Below are 13,852 nucleotides of genomic sequence, written 5' to 3'. Positions count from 1 at the left end.
GGTGGTGCGGGGTCAGCAACTCATCCACCTGTTTCTTAAGAGCAGCCAGGAGAGCTGCTCCAGTGTGACTCTCCGCTTTGAGACAAAACATGTCTAAGATGGCGTTACAGCATCGTACCTGGCATGCAGCATAGGCCCTGCGGAGCTGGGGCTGTGTAGCTGGAGAGGAGAACTGCCACTCAGCCAAGGAGGAGGAGGACAGCGAAGAGCATGTAGCAGGAGGAGAGGAGGTGGCAGGAGGCCTGCCTGCAAGCCGTGGAGGTGTCACAATTTGGTCCGCTGCGCCCTGCTTGCCATCGTTCACCACCAGGTTCACCCAATGGGCTGTGTACGTAATGTAGCGGCCCTGCCCGTGCTTGGCAGACCAGGCATCCGTGGTCAGGTGTACCCTTGACCCAACGCTCTTCGCAAGAGATGACACCACTTGCCTCTCAACTTCACGGTGCAGTTGGGGTATGGCCTTTCTCGAAAAATAAGTGCGGCCTGGCATCTTCCACTGCGGTGTTCCGATGGCCACAAATTTATGGAAGGCCTCAGAGTCCACCAGCTGGTATGGTAACAGCTGCCGAGCTAACAGTTCCGCCACGCCAGCTGTCAGACACCGGGCAAGGGGGTGACTGGCCGAAATTGGCTTCTTCCGCTCAAACATTTCCTTCACGGACACCTGACTGCTGCTGTGGGCAGAGGAGCAGGAACCGCTCAAGGGCAGAGGCGGAGTGGAGGAGGGTGCCTGTGAAGGTGCAAGGGAGAAAGCGGCAGAAGCAGATGATGCACCTGAAGGAGGAAGAGGAGAAGGAGGGTGACTTTTCTTTTGTGTGCTGCTGCTGCTTTTGCTCAGGTGGCCATCCCATTGCTGTTTGTGCCTTTTCTCCAGGTGCCTTCGTAAGGCACTTGTCCCTACGTGAGTGTTGGCCTTTCCACGGCTCAATTTTTGTTGGCAGAGCGAACAGATGGCTTTGGTCCGATCTGAGGCACACACATTAAAAAAATTCCACACCGCTGAGCCACCCTGGGATGTGGGCACTATGGGGACCTCAGCAGCTGATGCTGAAGGGCAAGTTGGCTGGCTGTACATAGGTGGCGATACATGGTGCCGGACTCTGCCACCAGCTGTTTCTGACGAAGAGCTGCCCCAGCTTCTTTCAGCAACTTCTCTCCTCCTACTACTCTCTGACTCCCCCTCTGAACTGTCCCCCTCTTCATCTCCTCTATTGGGAACATACAGAGGATCCCTATCATCGTCAGCATCGTAATCATCCTGCCCAGCTTCGCTTGCCTCAGAAAAATCCAAACATGCACCATCAGTAGGTCCTTCATCCTCCTTACACGTTACATCCATAGTGTTGCCGCGTAACGCAGACATATGAGCTGGTGAAAAATCATCTGGCTGTAACAACAATGGCTGTGCATCAGTGATTTCACCACTAAATAATTCTTGCGAAGTGTCAAATGCAGCGGAAGTGGTGCTAGTAGTAGCGCTGGTGGCTGAGCAAGATGAGGTGTTCTGTGTCGCTAAATACTCAACCACGTCCTGACAATCTTGGGAGGTGATGGGACGTGCCTTCTTCCGAGCACTGTACTGTGGGCCAGGTCCACACGAAATTACATTTACACGACCTTGCGCATACCTGCCGGGTGGCCTTCCTCTGGCTCTGGCACTACCTCTTCCTCTACCTGTTTTGTCCATATCGGGTATGCACGGAGTGGTATATCACACTGCGTGCACTCACGTAGGTAGGTGGGTTCACTTAACTTATAAAAAACACCAAAATACTGCGCTGATACACACAGGTGTGTTAATACTGGTGGTGCGCTGCTTAAAAACGAATACAATACACACAAAGGTAAAGCTGCGCTCAAATGTCCTAATACACAGTCCTTCCAATTAAAAGGATGCTCAGCAATGTGCAAGTCTACACAAATCTATGTTCTCTTCTACCGCAGGTGCAGTAAGCGCCACTTCAGTGAGAAAACCACCACCACACCCCAAGCAGTGGCCACTCACCGTTAGAATAAGACCCTCTGTCAGATGGGTCTTTAGCGCCTATGGGGTCATCTGGCCGCCCCCTGCCATATACGAACAAGTAGGGTTAATAGGGTACCACAAGAAGACCAAGGGAATGTGCATAATTATGCATTTATCACAGAATTTAGTAGTCAATATAGATCAGTAGAAGGAATTATTAATAAACATTGGGAGATACTATTGTCAGATGTGGAATTGGGGAAAATATTACCACCAAGACCCAAATTTATATATAGAAAAGCACCGAATTTACGAAATATATTAGCACCTAGCTGTGTGGAGCCACAAAAACAACCATCCAGGTTTCAAGGATGGCAGCGACCAGGCTTCCATCCGTGCAGAGATTGTAAGGGATGCAGGGAGGCAAGATCGGAGAGGATTACGACTATCAGGGGGACAGCGAGTGGCAAAACCATCAGAATTAGGGACTTTATCACATGCAATGATCGATTTGTGGTGTATGTGGCGTGGTGTCCCTGCGGAATGCAATACGTTGGGAGGACAACAAGACCGTTGAAGGAGAGAATAGGGGAACATCTTAGAAACATAGCAAAGGGATTACAAAGCCACACGTTATCAGCACACTTTAAGGAGTTCCATCAGTGCAACCCCTCACTGTTGTCCTTCTGCGGTGTAGAGAAAGTACGTAGGCCATGGAGAGGTGGTGATATGATTAGGGAAGTATCACAAAGAGAGACAAAGTGGATATATCTTCTGAATACATTAAAACCAAGGGGATTAAATGCAGATATTGATCTGATATGTTTTCTGAGTAACGATTGATGAAGGGGAGGGACTGGTCTCCAATTCATCCTGTAGATAGTAGAGTGTATAAGGGATGCACAACTTTTTGGTACTTTGGTTTATTATAACCATCTTAGCACAAGCGTATTTGTGTGGTGGCACACAAATGTGCATTAGATTGAACTATATTTTTGGAATTTTTTTGGAATTTATATTGAATAAGGGTGGGGGGTGTTTAGTTTATGATCAGTTTGGGGGGTTTGTAGGGTTAGTATTTATTGGACTTGTGAGAGGGTTGGGGATCACGTAGTGGAGATAATTACATTCTCAGAATGTCAGCCCTATTTTAGGGTTAGGAGGGGTTGGAGGCCAGCCACAATTTTGAATAATTATGACTAGAACAAATAGAGACAAGTAGATCTGATTTATATATATAGAGAATGAAGAAAATATTTGTGCCTGGACAGCTTTAAGAAAATATATGTTAAGTGGATAGGAAGAAGCTAAGTGTATGGGCTTCACGTCATGCACTGCGCGCTCCACATTAATGTGCAGTGTGCAGTGATATGTTACATATGGAAACGGTGGGAGGTGGTGATGGGGTTAAATGAGAGTATATAATATCATGCATTGGCTGTAGTCTTGTCCGGACAATGGGCAGGGGGAGATTGACTGTAAGGGTCCCGCACACGTTGACATCCGGGGAGGCTAAAAGGTTGGGCACACTTTACTTTTGTGTGAGTAGGGGATAGGATAACGTAGGTATAAGGTTGCTTAGCAACTGGGAAGCCATTCCGCTCGGAAAGAGTGATGGTCACGGGTGGTGGGAGGCAGCCTATCAGAGGCAGAAGTGGCCGTATAACATCACTTCCGGGTGGTGAGCGGCAACCAAGGAGCGAGGGTGAGCCACCTAGCTCACTTCCGGGGTAAAGAGTGGGGGGTGGGAGGAGGATTCACCGCAACGGGTATAAAGTTTTAGACATCTGGGGGCCGCGTTAGCTTCTGATGAGTCGTTTTATACGACGAAACTAGTCAAGCACACGCGGTTACTGTATCCACCGTGGAGAGGGACGTGAGAGCCAGGAGGGAGGCTCAGGAGATAGCGCCATCCAGCCGACCCGGCGGCCAACGTTTGGGGTGGAGCCCATTAAAACTCTGTACGCATCTCCACGGCTTGGTTTGTAAGTGTACATCTTTTACTTATTAAAATTGATTTTATGGTTTTACGCTATGGAAGCTTTGCATTGTTTTATCTGAGGTGATGTGGACTATACACAGAGGAAGCAAAAGATCTACTTGTTCGTATATGGCAGGGGGCGGCCAGATGACCCCATAGGCGCTAAAGACCCATCTGACAGAGGGTCTTATTCTAACGGTGAGTGGCCACTGCTTGGGGTGTGGTGGTGGTTTTCTCACTGAAGTGGCGCTTACTGCACCTGCGGTAGAAGAGAACATAGATTTGTGTAGACTTGCACATTGCTGAGCATCCTTTTAATTGGAAGGACTGTGTATTAGGACATTTGAGCGCAGCTTTACCTTTGTGGGTTCACTTAACTGCACAGGTATGCGCACTGATGCGGTGGGTTCACTGAACACAACAGGTATGCAGTGGCGGGTTCACTGAACACAACAGGTATGCAGTGGCGGGTTCACTGAACACAACAGGTATGCAGTGGCGGGTTCACTGAACACAACAGGTATGCAGTGGCGGGTTCACTGAACACAACAGGTATGCAGTGGCAGGTTCACTGAACAGTACAGGTATACAGGGGCGGGTTCACTGAACACAACAGGTATGCAGTGGCGGGTTCACTGAACACAACAGGTATGCAGTGGCGGGTTCACTGAACACAACAGGTATGCAGTGGCGGGTTCACTGAACAGGTATGCAGTGGCGGGTTCACTGAACAGTACAGGTATGCAGTGGCGGGTTCACTGAACACAACAGGTATGCAGTGGCGGGTTCACTGAACACAACAGGTATGCAGTGGCGGGTTTACTGAACAGGTATGCAGTGGCGGGTTCACTGAACAGTACAGGTATACAGTGGCGGGTTCACTGAACACAACAGGTATGCAGTGGCGGGTTCACTGAACAGGTATACAGTGGCGGGTTCACTGAACAGAACAGGTATACAGTGGCGGGTTCACAGAACAGGTATGCAGTGGCAGGTTCACTGAACACAACAGGTATGCAGTGGCGGGTTCACTGAACACAACAGGTATGCAGTGGTGGGTTCACTGAACACAACAGGTATGCAGTGGCGGGTTCACTGAACACAACAGGTATGCAGTGGCGGGTTCACTGAACACAACAGGTATGCAGTGGCGGGTTCACTGAACAGGTATGCAGTGGCGGGTTCACTGAACAGTACAGGTATACTGTGGTGGGTTCACTGAACACAACAGGTATGCAGTGGCGGGTTCACTGAACACAACAGGTATGCAGTGGCGGGTTCACTGAACAGGTATGCAGTGGCGGGTTCACTGAACAGTACAGGTATACAGTGGCGGGTTCACTGAACACAACAGGTATACAGTGGCGGGTTCACAGAACAGGTATGCAGTGGCAGGTTCACTGAACACAACAGGTATGCAGTGGTGGGTTCACTGAACAGGTATACAGTGGCGGGTCCACTGAACAGAACAGGTATGCAGTGGCAGGTTCACTGAACACAACAGGTATGCAGTGGTGGGTTCACTGAACAGGTATGCAGTGGTGGGTTCACTGAACACAACAGGTATGCAGTGGCGGGTTCACTGAACAGTACAGGTATACAGTGGCAGGTTCACTGAACAGAACAGGTATGCAGTGGCGGGTTCACTGAACAGTACAGGTATACAGTGGCAGGTTCACTGAACACAACAGGTATGCAGTGGCGGGTTCACTGAACACAACAGGTATGAAGTGGCGGGTTCACTGAACACAACAGGTATGCAGTGGCGGGTTCACTGAACAGGTATGCAGTGGCGGGTTCACTGAACAGTACAGGTATACAGTGGCGGGTTCACTGAACACAACAGGTATGCAGTGGCGGGTTCACTGAACAGGTATACAGTGGCGGGTTCACTGAACAGAACAGGTATACAGTGGCGGGTTCACAGAACAGATATGCAGTGGCAGGTTCACTGAACACAACAGGTATGCAGTGGCGGGTTCACTAAACAGGTATACAGTGGCGGGTCCACTGAACAGAACAGGTATGCAGTGGCGGGTTCACTGAACACAACAGGTATGCAGTGGTGGGTTCACTGAACAGGTATGCAGTGGTGGGTTCACAGAACAGGTATGCAGTGGTGGGTTCACAGCACAGGTATGCAGTGGTGGGTTCACAGAACAGGTATGCAGTGGTGGGTTCACAGCACAGGTATGCAGTGGCAGGTTCACTGAACAGGTATGCAGTGATGGGTTCACAGCACAGGTATGCAGTGGCAGGTTCACTGAACAGGTATGCAGTGATGGGTTCACAGCACAGGTATGCAGTGGTGGGTTCACAGAACAGGTATGCAGTGGTGGGTTCACAGCACAGGTATGCAGTGGCAGGTTCACTGAACAGGTATGCAGTGATGGGTTCACAGAACAGGTATGCAGTGGCAGGTTCACTGAACAGGAATGCAGTGGTGGGTTCACAGTACAGGTATGCAGTGGTGGGTTCACAGAACAGGTATGCAGCCAGCCAGGAACAAGTTAAGCCTAACTAATCTTTCCCTGAGAGACAGTCTGCAGCAGCTCGCCCTACTCTCACTAACGCAGGCAGCACATGAGTGACCGTAATGGCCGCCGCTGCCTGCCTTATATAAGGGGGGGTGGGGCTCCAGGGGCTAGTGTAGCCTAATTGGCTACACTGGGCCTGCTGACTGTGATGTAGAGGGTCAAAGTTGACCCTCAAGGTGCATTATGGGGCGAACTGAACTTCCGTAAAGGTTCGCCAGCGGGACGCGAACGCGAACCACCGAAGTTCGCGTGGAACCGTTCGCCGGCGAACCGTTCGGCCCATCTCTACTCACTACCTAAAGGGGGTCCCTGTCACTCACTACCTAAACGGGGTCCCTGTCACTCACTACCTAAAGGGGGTCCCTGTCACTCACTACCTAAACTGGGGTCCCTGTCACTCACTACATAAACTGGGGTCCCTGTCTCTCACTGCCTAAACGGGGTCCCTGTCTCTAACTACCTAAACGGGGGTCCCTGTCACTCACCACCTAAACGGGGGACATGGGTGTGATTAGGCAGGACATGGGTGTGGTTATGTGGTTGGGAGCGGTTAATTTGACCTAAAGGGATAGGTCTCCTAATGATGGGTGTGGTGCACTATTTTCATTTTGTACATAAGGGTTTGTGTGTCATGGGTTGCTTGTACACTTGAGAAAGGGGGTAACCCCAAAACATGTTGTGTTTTGCTACCTGCTAAATAAACGCAAGTTTATTATCGCATTTGGAGTGCCAACGTCAATCCTTATATTGGACTTAGACCCGCCCTGTTTTTTAAGCATGGTTCTGACGTATTGCTGTCTGATGTGTTATAATAATCTTTATTACTCCTCGTGACACACCAAGACAAGACAAGGGTACAGTGGCATAGCTAGAGATTATGGGGTCTCATAGCAAAATTTTCATAGGGCCATCAGATGCAGGCGTTTTTGGCCAATGCCACCTGCCCCTACGAGTTTATTGGGCAATATACATTCTTATTCTACACTGCATATAACCCATGAGTACTGAGACAAAAGTGAGCATGAGGAGGAATACAAGAAAATTAATTGGGAATACATCAAGTACCGCCTTCCCTGGGCCCCCTCTGCTCCAGGGCCCCATAGCAGCTGCTATGGCCACTATGGCTATTGCTACACCCCTGCAATGGTACCAGGAGGTGCATGTTATTGTGATATACCTGTTATTGAGTTCCTTCCCTCCCTGCTCATCAGCAGAGCAGAGACAGCTGGATAAGCCATATTTCCAAAAACATGTGAGTTAAAGCAGAAAAGGTGAAACATAAACCATCATTTACAGTGGCTTGCAAAAGTATTCGGCCCCCTTGAAGTTTTCCACATTTTGTCACATTACTGCCACAAACATGAATCAATTTTATTGGAATTCCAAATGAAAGACCAATACAAAGTGGTGTACACGTGAGAAGTGGAACGAAAATCATACACGATTCCAAACATTTTTTTACAAATCAATAACTGCAAAGTGGGGTGTGCGTAATTATTGAGCCCCCTTTGGTCTAAGTGCACTCAGTTGCCCATAGACATTGCCTGATGAGTGCTAATGGCTAAATAGAGTGCACCTGTGTGTAATCTAATGTCAGTACAAATACAGCTGCTCTGTGACGACCTCAGAGGTTGTCTAAGAGAATATTGGGAGCAACAACACCATGAAGTCCAAAGAACACACCAGACAGGTCAGGGATAAAGTTATTGAGAAATTTAAAGCAGGCTTAGGCTACAAAAAGATTTCCAAAGCCTTGAACATCCCACGGAGCACTGTTCAAACGATCATTCAGAAATGGAAGGAGTATGGCACAACTGTAAACCTACCAAGACAAGGCAGTCCACCTAAACTCACAGGCCAAACAAGGAGAGCGCTGATCAGAAATGCAGTCAAGAGGCCCATGGTGACTCTGGACGAACTGCAAAGATCTACAGCTCAGGTGGGGGAATCTGTCCATAGGACAACTATTAGTCATGCACTGCACAAATTTGGCCTTTATGGAAGAGTGGCAAGAAGAAAGCCATTGTTAACAGAAAAGCATAAGAAGTCCTGTTAGCAGTTTGCCACAAGCCATGTGGGGGACACAGCAAACATGTGGAAGAAGGTGCTCTGGTCAGATGAGACCAAAACTGAACTTTTTGGCTAAAATGCAAAACGCTATGTGTGGCGGAAAACTAACACTGCACATCAGTCTGAACACACCATCCCCACTGTCAAATATGGTGGTGGCAGTATCATGTTCTGGGGTGCTTCTCTTCAGCAGGGACAGGGAAGCTGGTCAGAGTTGATGGGAAGATGGATGGAGTCAAATACAGGGCAATCTTGAAAGGAAACCTCTTGGAGTCTGCAAAAGACTTGAGACTGGGGCAAAGGTTCACCTTCCAGCAGGACAACGACCCTAAACATAAAGCCAGGGCAACAATGGAATGGTTTAAAACAAAACATATCCATGTGTTAGAATGGACCAGTCAAAGTCCAGATCTAAATCCAATCGAAAATCTGTGGCAAGATCTGAAAACTGCTGTTCACAAACGTTGTCCATCTAATCTGACTGAGCTGGAGCTGTTTTGCAAAGACGAATAGGCAAGGATTTCAGTCTCTAGATGTGCAAAGCTGGTAGAGACATACCCTAAAAGACTGGCAGCTATAATTGCATCAAAAGGTGGTTCTACAAAGTATTGACTCAGGGGGGCTGAATAATTACGCACACCCCACTTTGCAGTTATTTATTTGTAAAAAATGTTTGGAATGATGTATGATTTTCGTTCCACTTCTCACATGTACACCACTTTGTATTGGTCTTTCATGTGGAATTCCAATAAAATTGATTCATGTTTGTGGCAGCAATGTGACAAAATGTGGAAAACTTCAAGGGGGCCGAATACTTTTGCAAGCCACTGCACATCACCTTTGAGATGGAAATGATATCCAATTCTTGTCTGTTATTGGATACCAACAGTTTGAAGTTTCCTTTGTTGTACTTTTCCTCACAAATCATTTTACTGATTTTAAAAGTAAAAATAAAAATTTAGTATGGCACATAAGCCAGTTGTGCCAATTGGAAGAAACATGCATTTTTTTACATAATTCTTTGAATGTTTTCAATGGGTACCCAGCCGAGCCAGTGAAAAATGGCGCCAGGCGCGAGCGCTATAAAAATGGCGCCTCATTGAAAATCATTATTAACGGATATTTATCATTTTATAAAGTTAAAAAATGGCGCTGACCGTCAAAACATTATTTATTGTTTTAAACCCTGCTTTTTTTGTCCTGCCTCAACGATATTTATCGTTTTAAGCAGTGCTTTTCTGCAGTTTGGAAAATGTCTGCCTGCCGACTTTAACGTTTAATAGCAAAGCCCCCTTAAAAGCTAGAAACACCAAATTTGCAGGTTATGTTAAGAAGAATATTGGGAACAAGAGGAAAAATAATTTTTCAATAAGACCTTATACTTTTTGGTCAAGCCTTCCCCTCTCCCCCCGAGCCCTTGTCCAATCCATGGACAAGGGGCTCTTCCCTACCTCCAGTGCCCCAGAAGGAGGTGGGGGCGATGACTCCCGAGGGGGGTTCATGGCAGTATCTGGGAGTCCCCTATAGGAAGGGGACCCCAGATGCCCACCCCCCTCCCAGGAGAAATGAGTATAGGGGTACAAAGTACCCCTTACCCATTTCTACAAAGAGTTAGATGAAATAGAAACACAAACAACAACGAGCAAAGTATTTTAAGATTCATAATTAACCAGAAATACTTATCTGTACCTTTAAAAAAAAATTCTTACGCCAATATCCTCGGTAAATGATCCAACGAATACAGTATCCTCCAATCTTGCGATCTTTAATTACCTTGAAGATCTTTGCCGCCCCCTACATAGCAGAGAATGCGTCCTGTCTCATCACCTGTCACCCCACCTAGCCTGGCACCTAGCAGCACCCATGGGTTCACAAGGTCTGCACTATTTTAACCATTTAAAACAATAAATATCTTTTTAAACAAATATCGGGCAGAAGGGGGCGCCATTATTTAACCAGGCGCCATTTTTCACTGGATGCTACCCAGCACCCAATTTATATTACTGCAGACCCATGTTCTTGCAATACATGCACAATGTGGTTTGGCGTTGTCACTCCGAAATGAGCATTGCCTGATATTCACTGTAAAAGACATTAGGCCATATTCTATTCTAGACGATAAGTAGCTTAGTTTGGAATAAGGGAGCTACTTATCACCTGGCCATTACACAAGGATTGCAGACATCATTCGTGCAATGACCAACTGAGCAAAGGGGAGCAAGGTTTTGTGCTGTGGAGCTGTCCTTCAGCACTACGGCACAGCTTCCTCTCTCCCCTGGGGTAGGTGCGTGCACCTGTCGCTGTCACCCATCGCTAGAGCCAGCAAGCTTCCTGGCAGTTACCTGACATCCACCGCAGCATGCCAGGCTCTGCTGGCACCATTGCTCACTTCCCAGTCGATCTTCACCTCCCGTGGGACCCGATGTGACCACCACTGATGCTGTCCCCTCTCCTTCAATGGAGCCCTGGCAAAAGCATATTTGCCGCTCCTGCCAGGGCTCTCCATTCATCCACTAGGTGGGCCAATAAGAATCATCCCCTTGTCCATGATATGAACAAGCAGTCTGTAGAAGAGGGGGATGCTTTGTTGCCCCTCTATTACAGCCATCCTGACTATACCAGCCTGCATGGGTCAGAAGGGGTTAATTAAAGATTTGGGGAGGTATGTTCTTTAAAAAAAAGGTCATGATCCCCTACTTTCTTCTCCTTTGATCATTGCTACCCACCACTCCGTCAGTACCCATCCCACAGCGCAGAACCCCAGCTCAGCCATCAGACCTGCCGCTACTCGCCCTGTAGCGGAGCCTGGACCATGTGGGGCTACGCAACCTTAGCTATACCAGACCCTATGGTCCATGGTATGGGGGAGCTCTGGAAGAAAGGGGCAGCAATGCCTCCCCTCTTTCCCAGAACCCTTGTCCAATCTGTGGGAAAAGGGCTCATCCCCACCTCCAGTGCCCAGGAGGAGAGTGGGGAAATTACGACCGGGCTAGTGAGAGTAGGCCCTGGGGAGGTTCTTGGTGGCATCTGGGAGTCCCCCTTTAACAAATGGACCCTCAGATGCCCACTCCCTCCCCATGTGAAATGAGTGTATGGGTTCTGATCTACCCCTTACCCATTTCCATGAACACTTAAAAGTGAAATTACACAACCATGAAAAAAGTCCTTTATTATTCTAAAGCCCCACACTGCATCCAGTGCTGCCCTCTCCCTGCCCCCTTTCTCCCCCTCCTCTAGCACAGTACCGTGCCTACCCCTATTGGGACACAGTGCAGGGGTAGCCAGAGATGTCACAGGTCTGGTATAGATCAGGCTGCAGACCCCCACACTGTATGGGCTCTGCATTCTGACAATCCCATGCATGGGTTACAAGGGGTTAAAGAAACTTGGAAGTGGGGACATCATTTTTCTTCTTTTAATCTAACTTTTAATAGTGCAAACCTTAAGCATATTTGTCAGGGATCCTTATGCAGCAATATTGCGGATGTGCAGCGATCCCTGGCCAAAGTGTTGCCAGTTGCACCAGGTTTCCAGGTGTTTAATTATGGACTGCCTACTGACCACCTGGAAACCCCCGGCAAGAAATTCACTGTTCTTTCTTTTGATACATGTAAATTGCCACTATCGATAGTAAATACTTTGTCACTTAACTAGATACATTATCTGTCATTAAATAATAGGGATGCAATTTTCGCGGAATTGAAATTTCCGAGTTCTGAACGGAATTCCGAATTTCCGATCAGAACTCGAAAATCGGAAACCAGAACTCGGAAATCGGATTTCTGCAGAAATACTGCATTACTGCAATTCTGTAATTTTAGCCCAATTACAGAACTCGAAATCAATGGACCAATCAGAGAATGCAGAAACAACTCGGAAGTATTTGGCCAATCAGAGAATGCAAAAAATTACATAAAGACACTGCTCGGAAATCGGAAACCGATCGGAAATCAGATTTTTGTAGAAATAATACATTACCACAACGCGGTAATTTTAGCCCAATTACAGAACTCGGAAGCATTGGACCAATCAGAGAATGCGGAGTTAACTTGGAAGTATTTGGCCAATCAGAGAATGCAAAAAATGATCCAAAAAACACTACTCGGAAGTAAGTCCATCAATAAAGTCTTATTATTAAGTGTAATGAACTATAATAAGACATAAAACAGAGACGACTGTGGTGTATATACAGAGAAGGTGAGCAGTAATGAAGTATGCAGCACAGAGAGGACAGAGTTAATACTTTGAAGCCAAGGGCCTTGATTGACTAAGACAAATAGCACGCCTTATCAAAGTTAACACGCATTATCAAAGTGAACATGCCTTATCAGAGTAGCAAACTTATGCCTGCTAATTGGCAGTGACGAGAGCTCCACTCGTCCTGCCCTGAGCGGATTCATTGCGCTCGCTATGCTACTCTGATAAGGTGTGTAAACTTTGATAAGGCGTGCTAACTTTGATAAGGCATGATATTTGTCTTAGTGAATCAAGCCCAAGAGGAGGTAAGGAACAACGAAACAGAGAGAACTGAAGTATGAGGTAAGCATAGGCTACCCACAAGGCTAAGGAATAGTAAGCTCTGAGTGAGGATGAATCAAAGAATCATTGATTAAGTAATAAATACCATCCAGTGTAGTTTTCCTCAGGTCAGATGTGATTCCCCTGATCCTTGAGCTTCCTCAGTCTTCCAAGCTCTCACTGTGCCTTCTGCATCCTCTTCACTCTTAGTACCACTCTATTCAGTCACTGATTTATAAAGACAGTTTTTTCTCTGGTGTTTATCATTACCAAAGGCTCAGGTGTAGCTAAACCCAATCAATTCTGCTAGGCTGTAGCTGTGAGAGATGAATGAATGCAGGAGGTGTGCGGTGAAGTGTGTGGTGGTGGAGGGGCAGGAAATAAATGCAAATGATTGCCAGATTTCACAATTACGGTTATGTTCTACTTTGCCAGCAATTGTGTAGCATGACTGAGAAGGACACACCTTTCTTTATATTAGATTTTTATTCATTTATTATTTTGCTGTCTTGTGCTCAGAGTCATTGCGCAGCTCATTCCCATAAAAACACTTAAAGAGGAACTCCAGTGAAAATAATGTAATAAAAAAGTGCTTCACTTTTACAATAATTATGTATACATGATTTATTCAGTGTTTGCCCATTGTAAAATCTTTTAAATCCCTGATTTACATTCTGACATTTATTACATGGTGACATTTTTACTGTTGGCGGGTGATGTAGCTGCTGCATGTTTTTTTGGCAGTTGGAAACAGCTGTAAACAGCTATTTCCCACAATGC

The 13,852-nt window shown here is 47.0% G+C and overlaps 1 protein-coding gene across 1 annotated transcript in view; it reads right to left on the bottom strand.

The window, feature by feature from the left end:
- LOC137531888 (putative N-acetylated-alpha-linked acidic dipeptidase) overlaps positions 1 to 13,353 on the bottom strand; it is a 217,217-nt gene extending 203,864 nt beyond the window's left edge. Inside the window, exon 1 of the mRNA XM_068251892.1 lies at positions 13,179 to 13,353. Coding sequence (XP_068107993.1) covers positions 13,179 to 13,181 — 3 coding nt within the window. The 5' untranslated portion in view covers positions 13,182 to 13,353. The remainder of the gene's footprint in view (positions 1 to 13,178) is intronic.
- Between the last annotated feature and the right edge of the window lie 499 nt (positions 13,354 to 13,852).

This window comes from Hyperolius riggenbachi, chromosome 9, assembly GCF_040937935.1.
Source record: "Hyperolius riggenbachi isolate aHypRig1 chromosome 9, aHypRig1.pri, whole genome shotgun sequence".
Lineage (NCBI taxonomy): Eukaryota > Metazoa > Chordata > Amphibia > Anura > Hyperoliidae > Hyperolius > Hyperolius riggenbachi.
The sequence above is the reverse complement of the archived record's forward strand: the minus strand, read 5'-3'. Positions and strand labels throughout refer to the sequence as shown.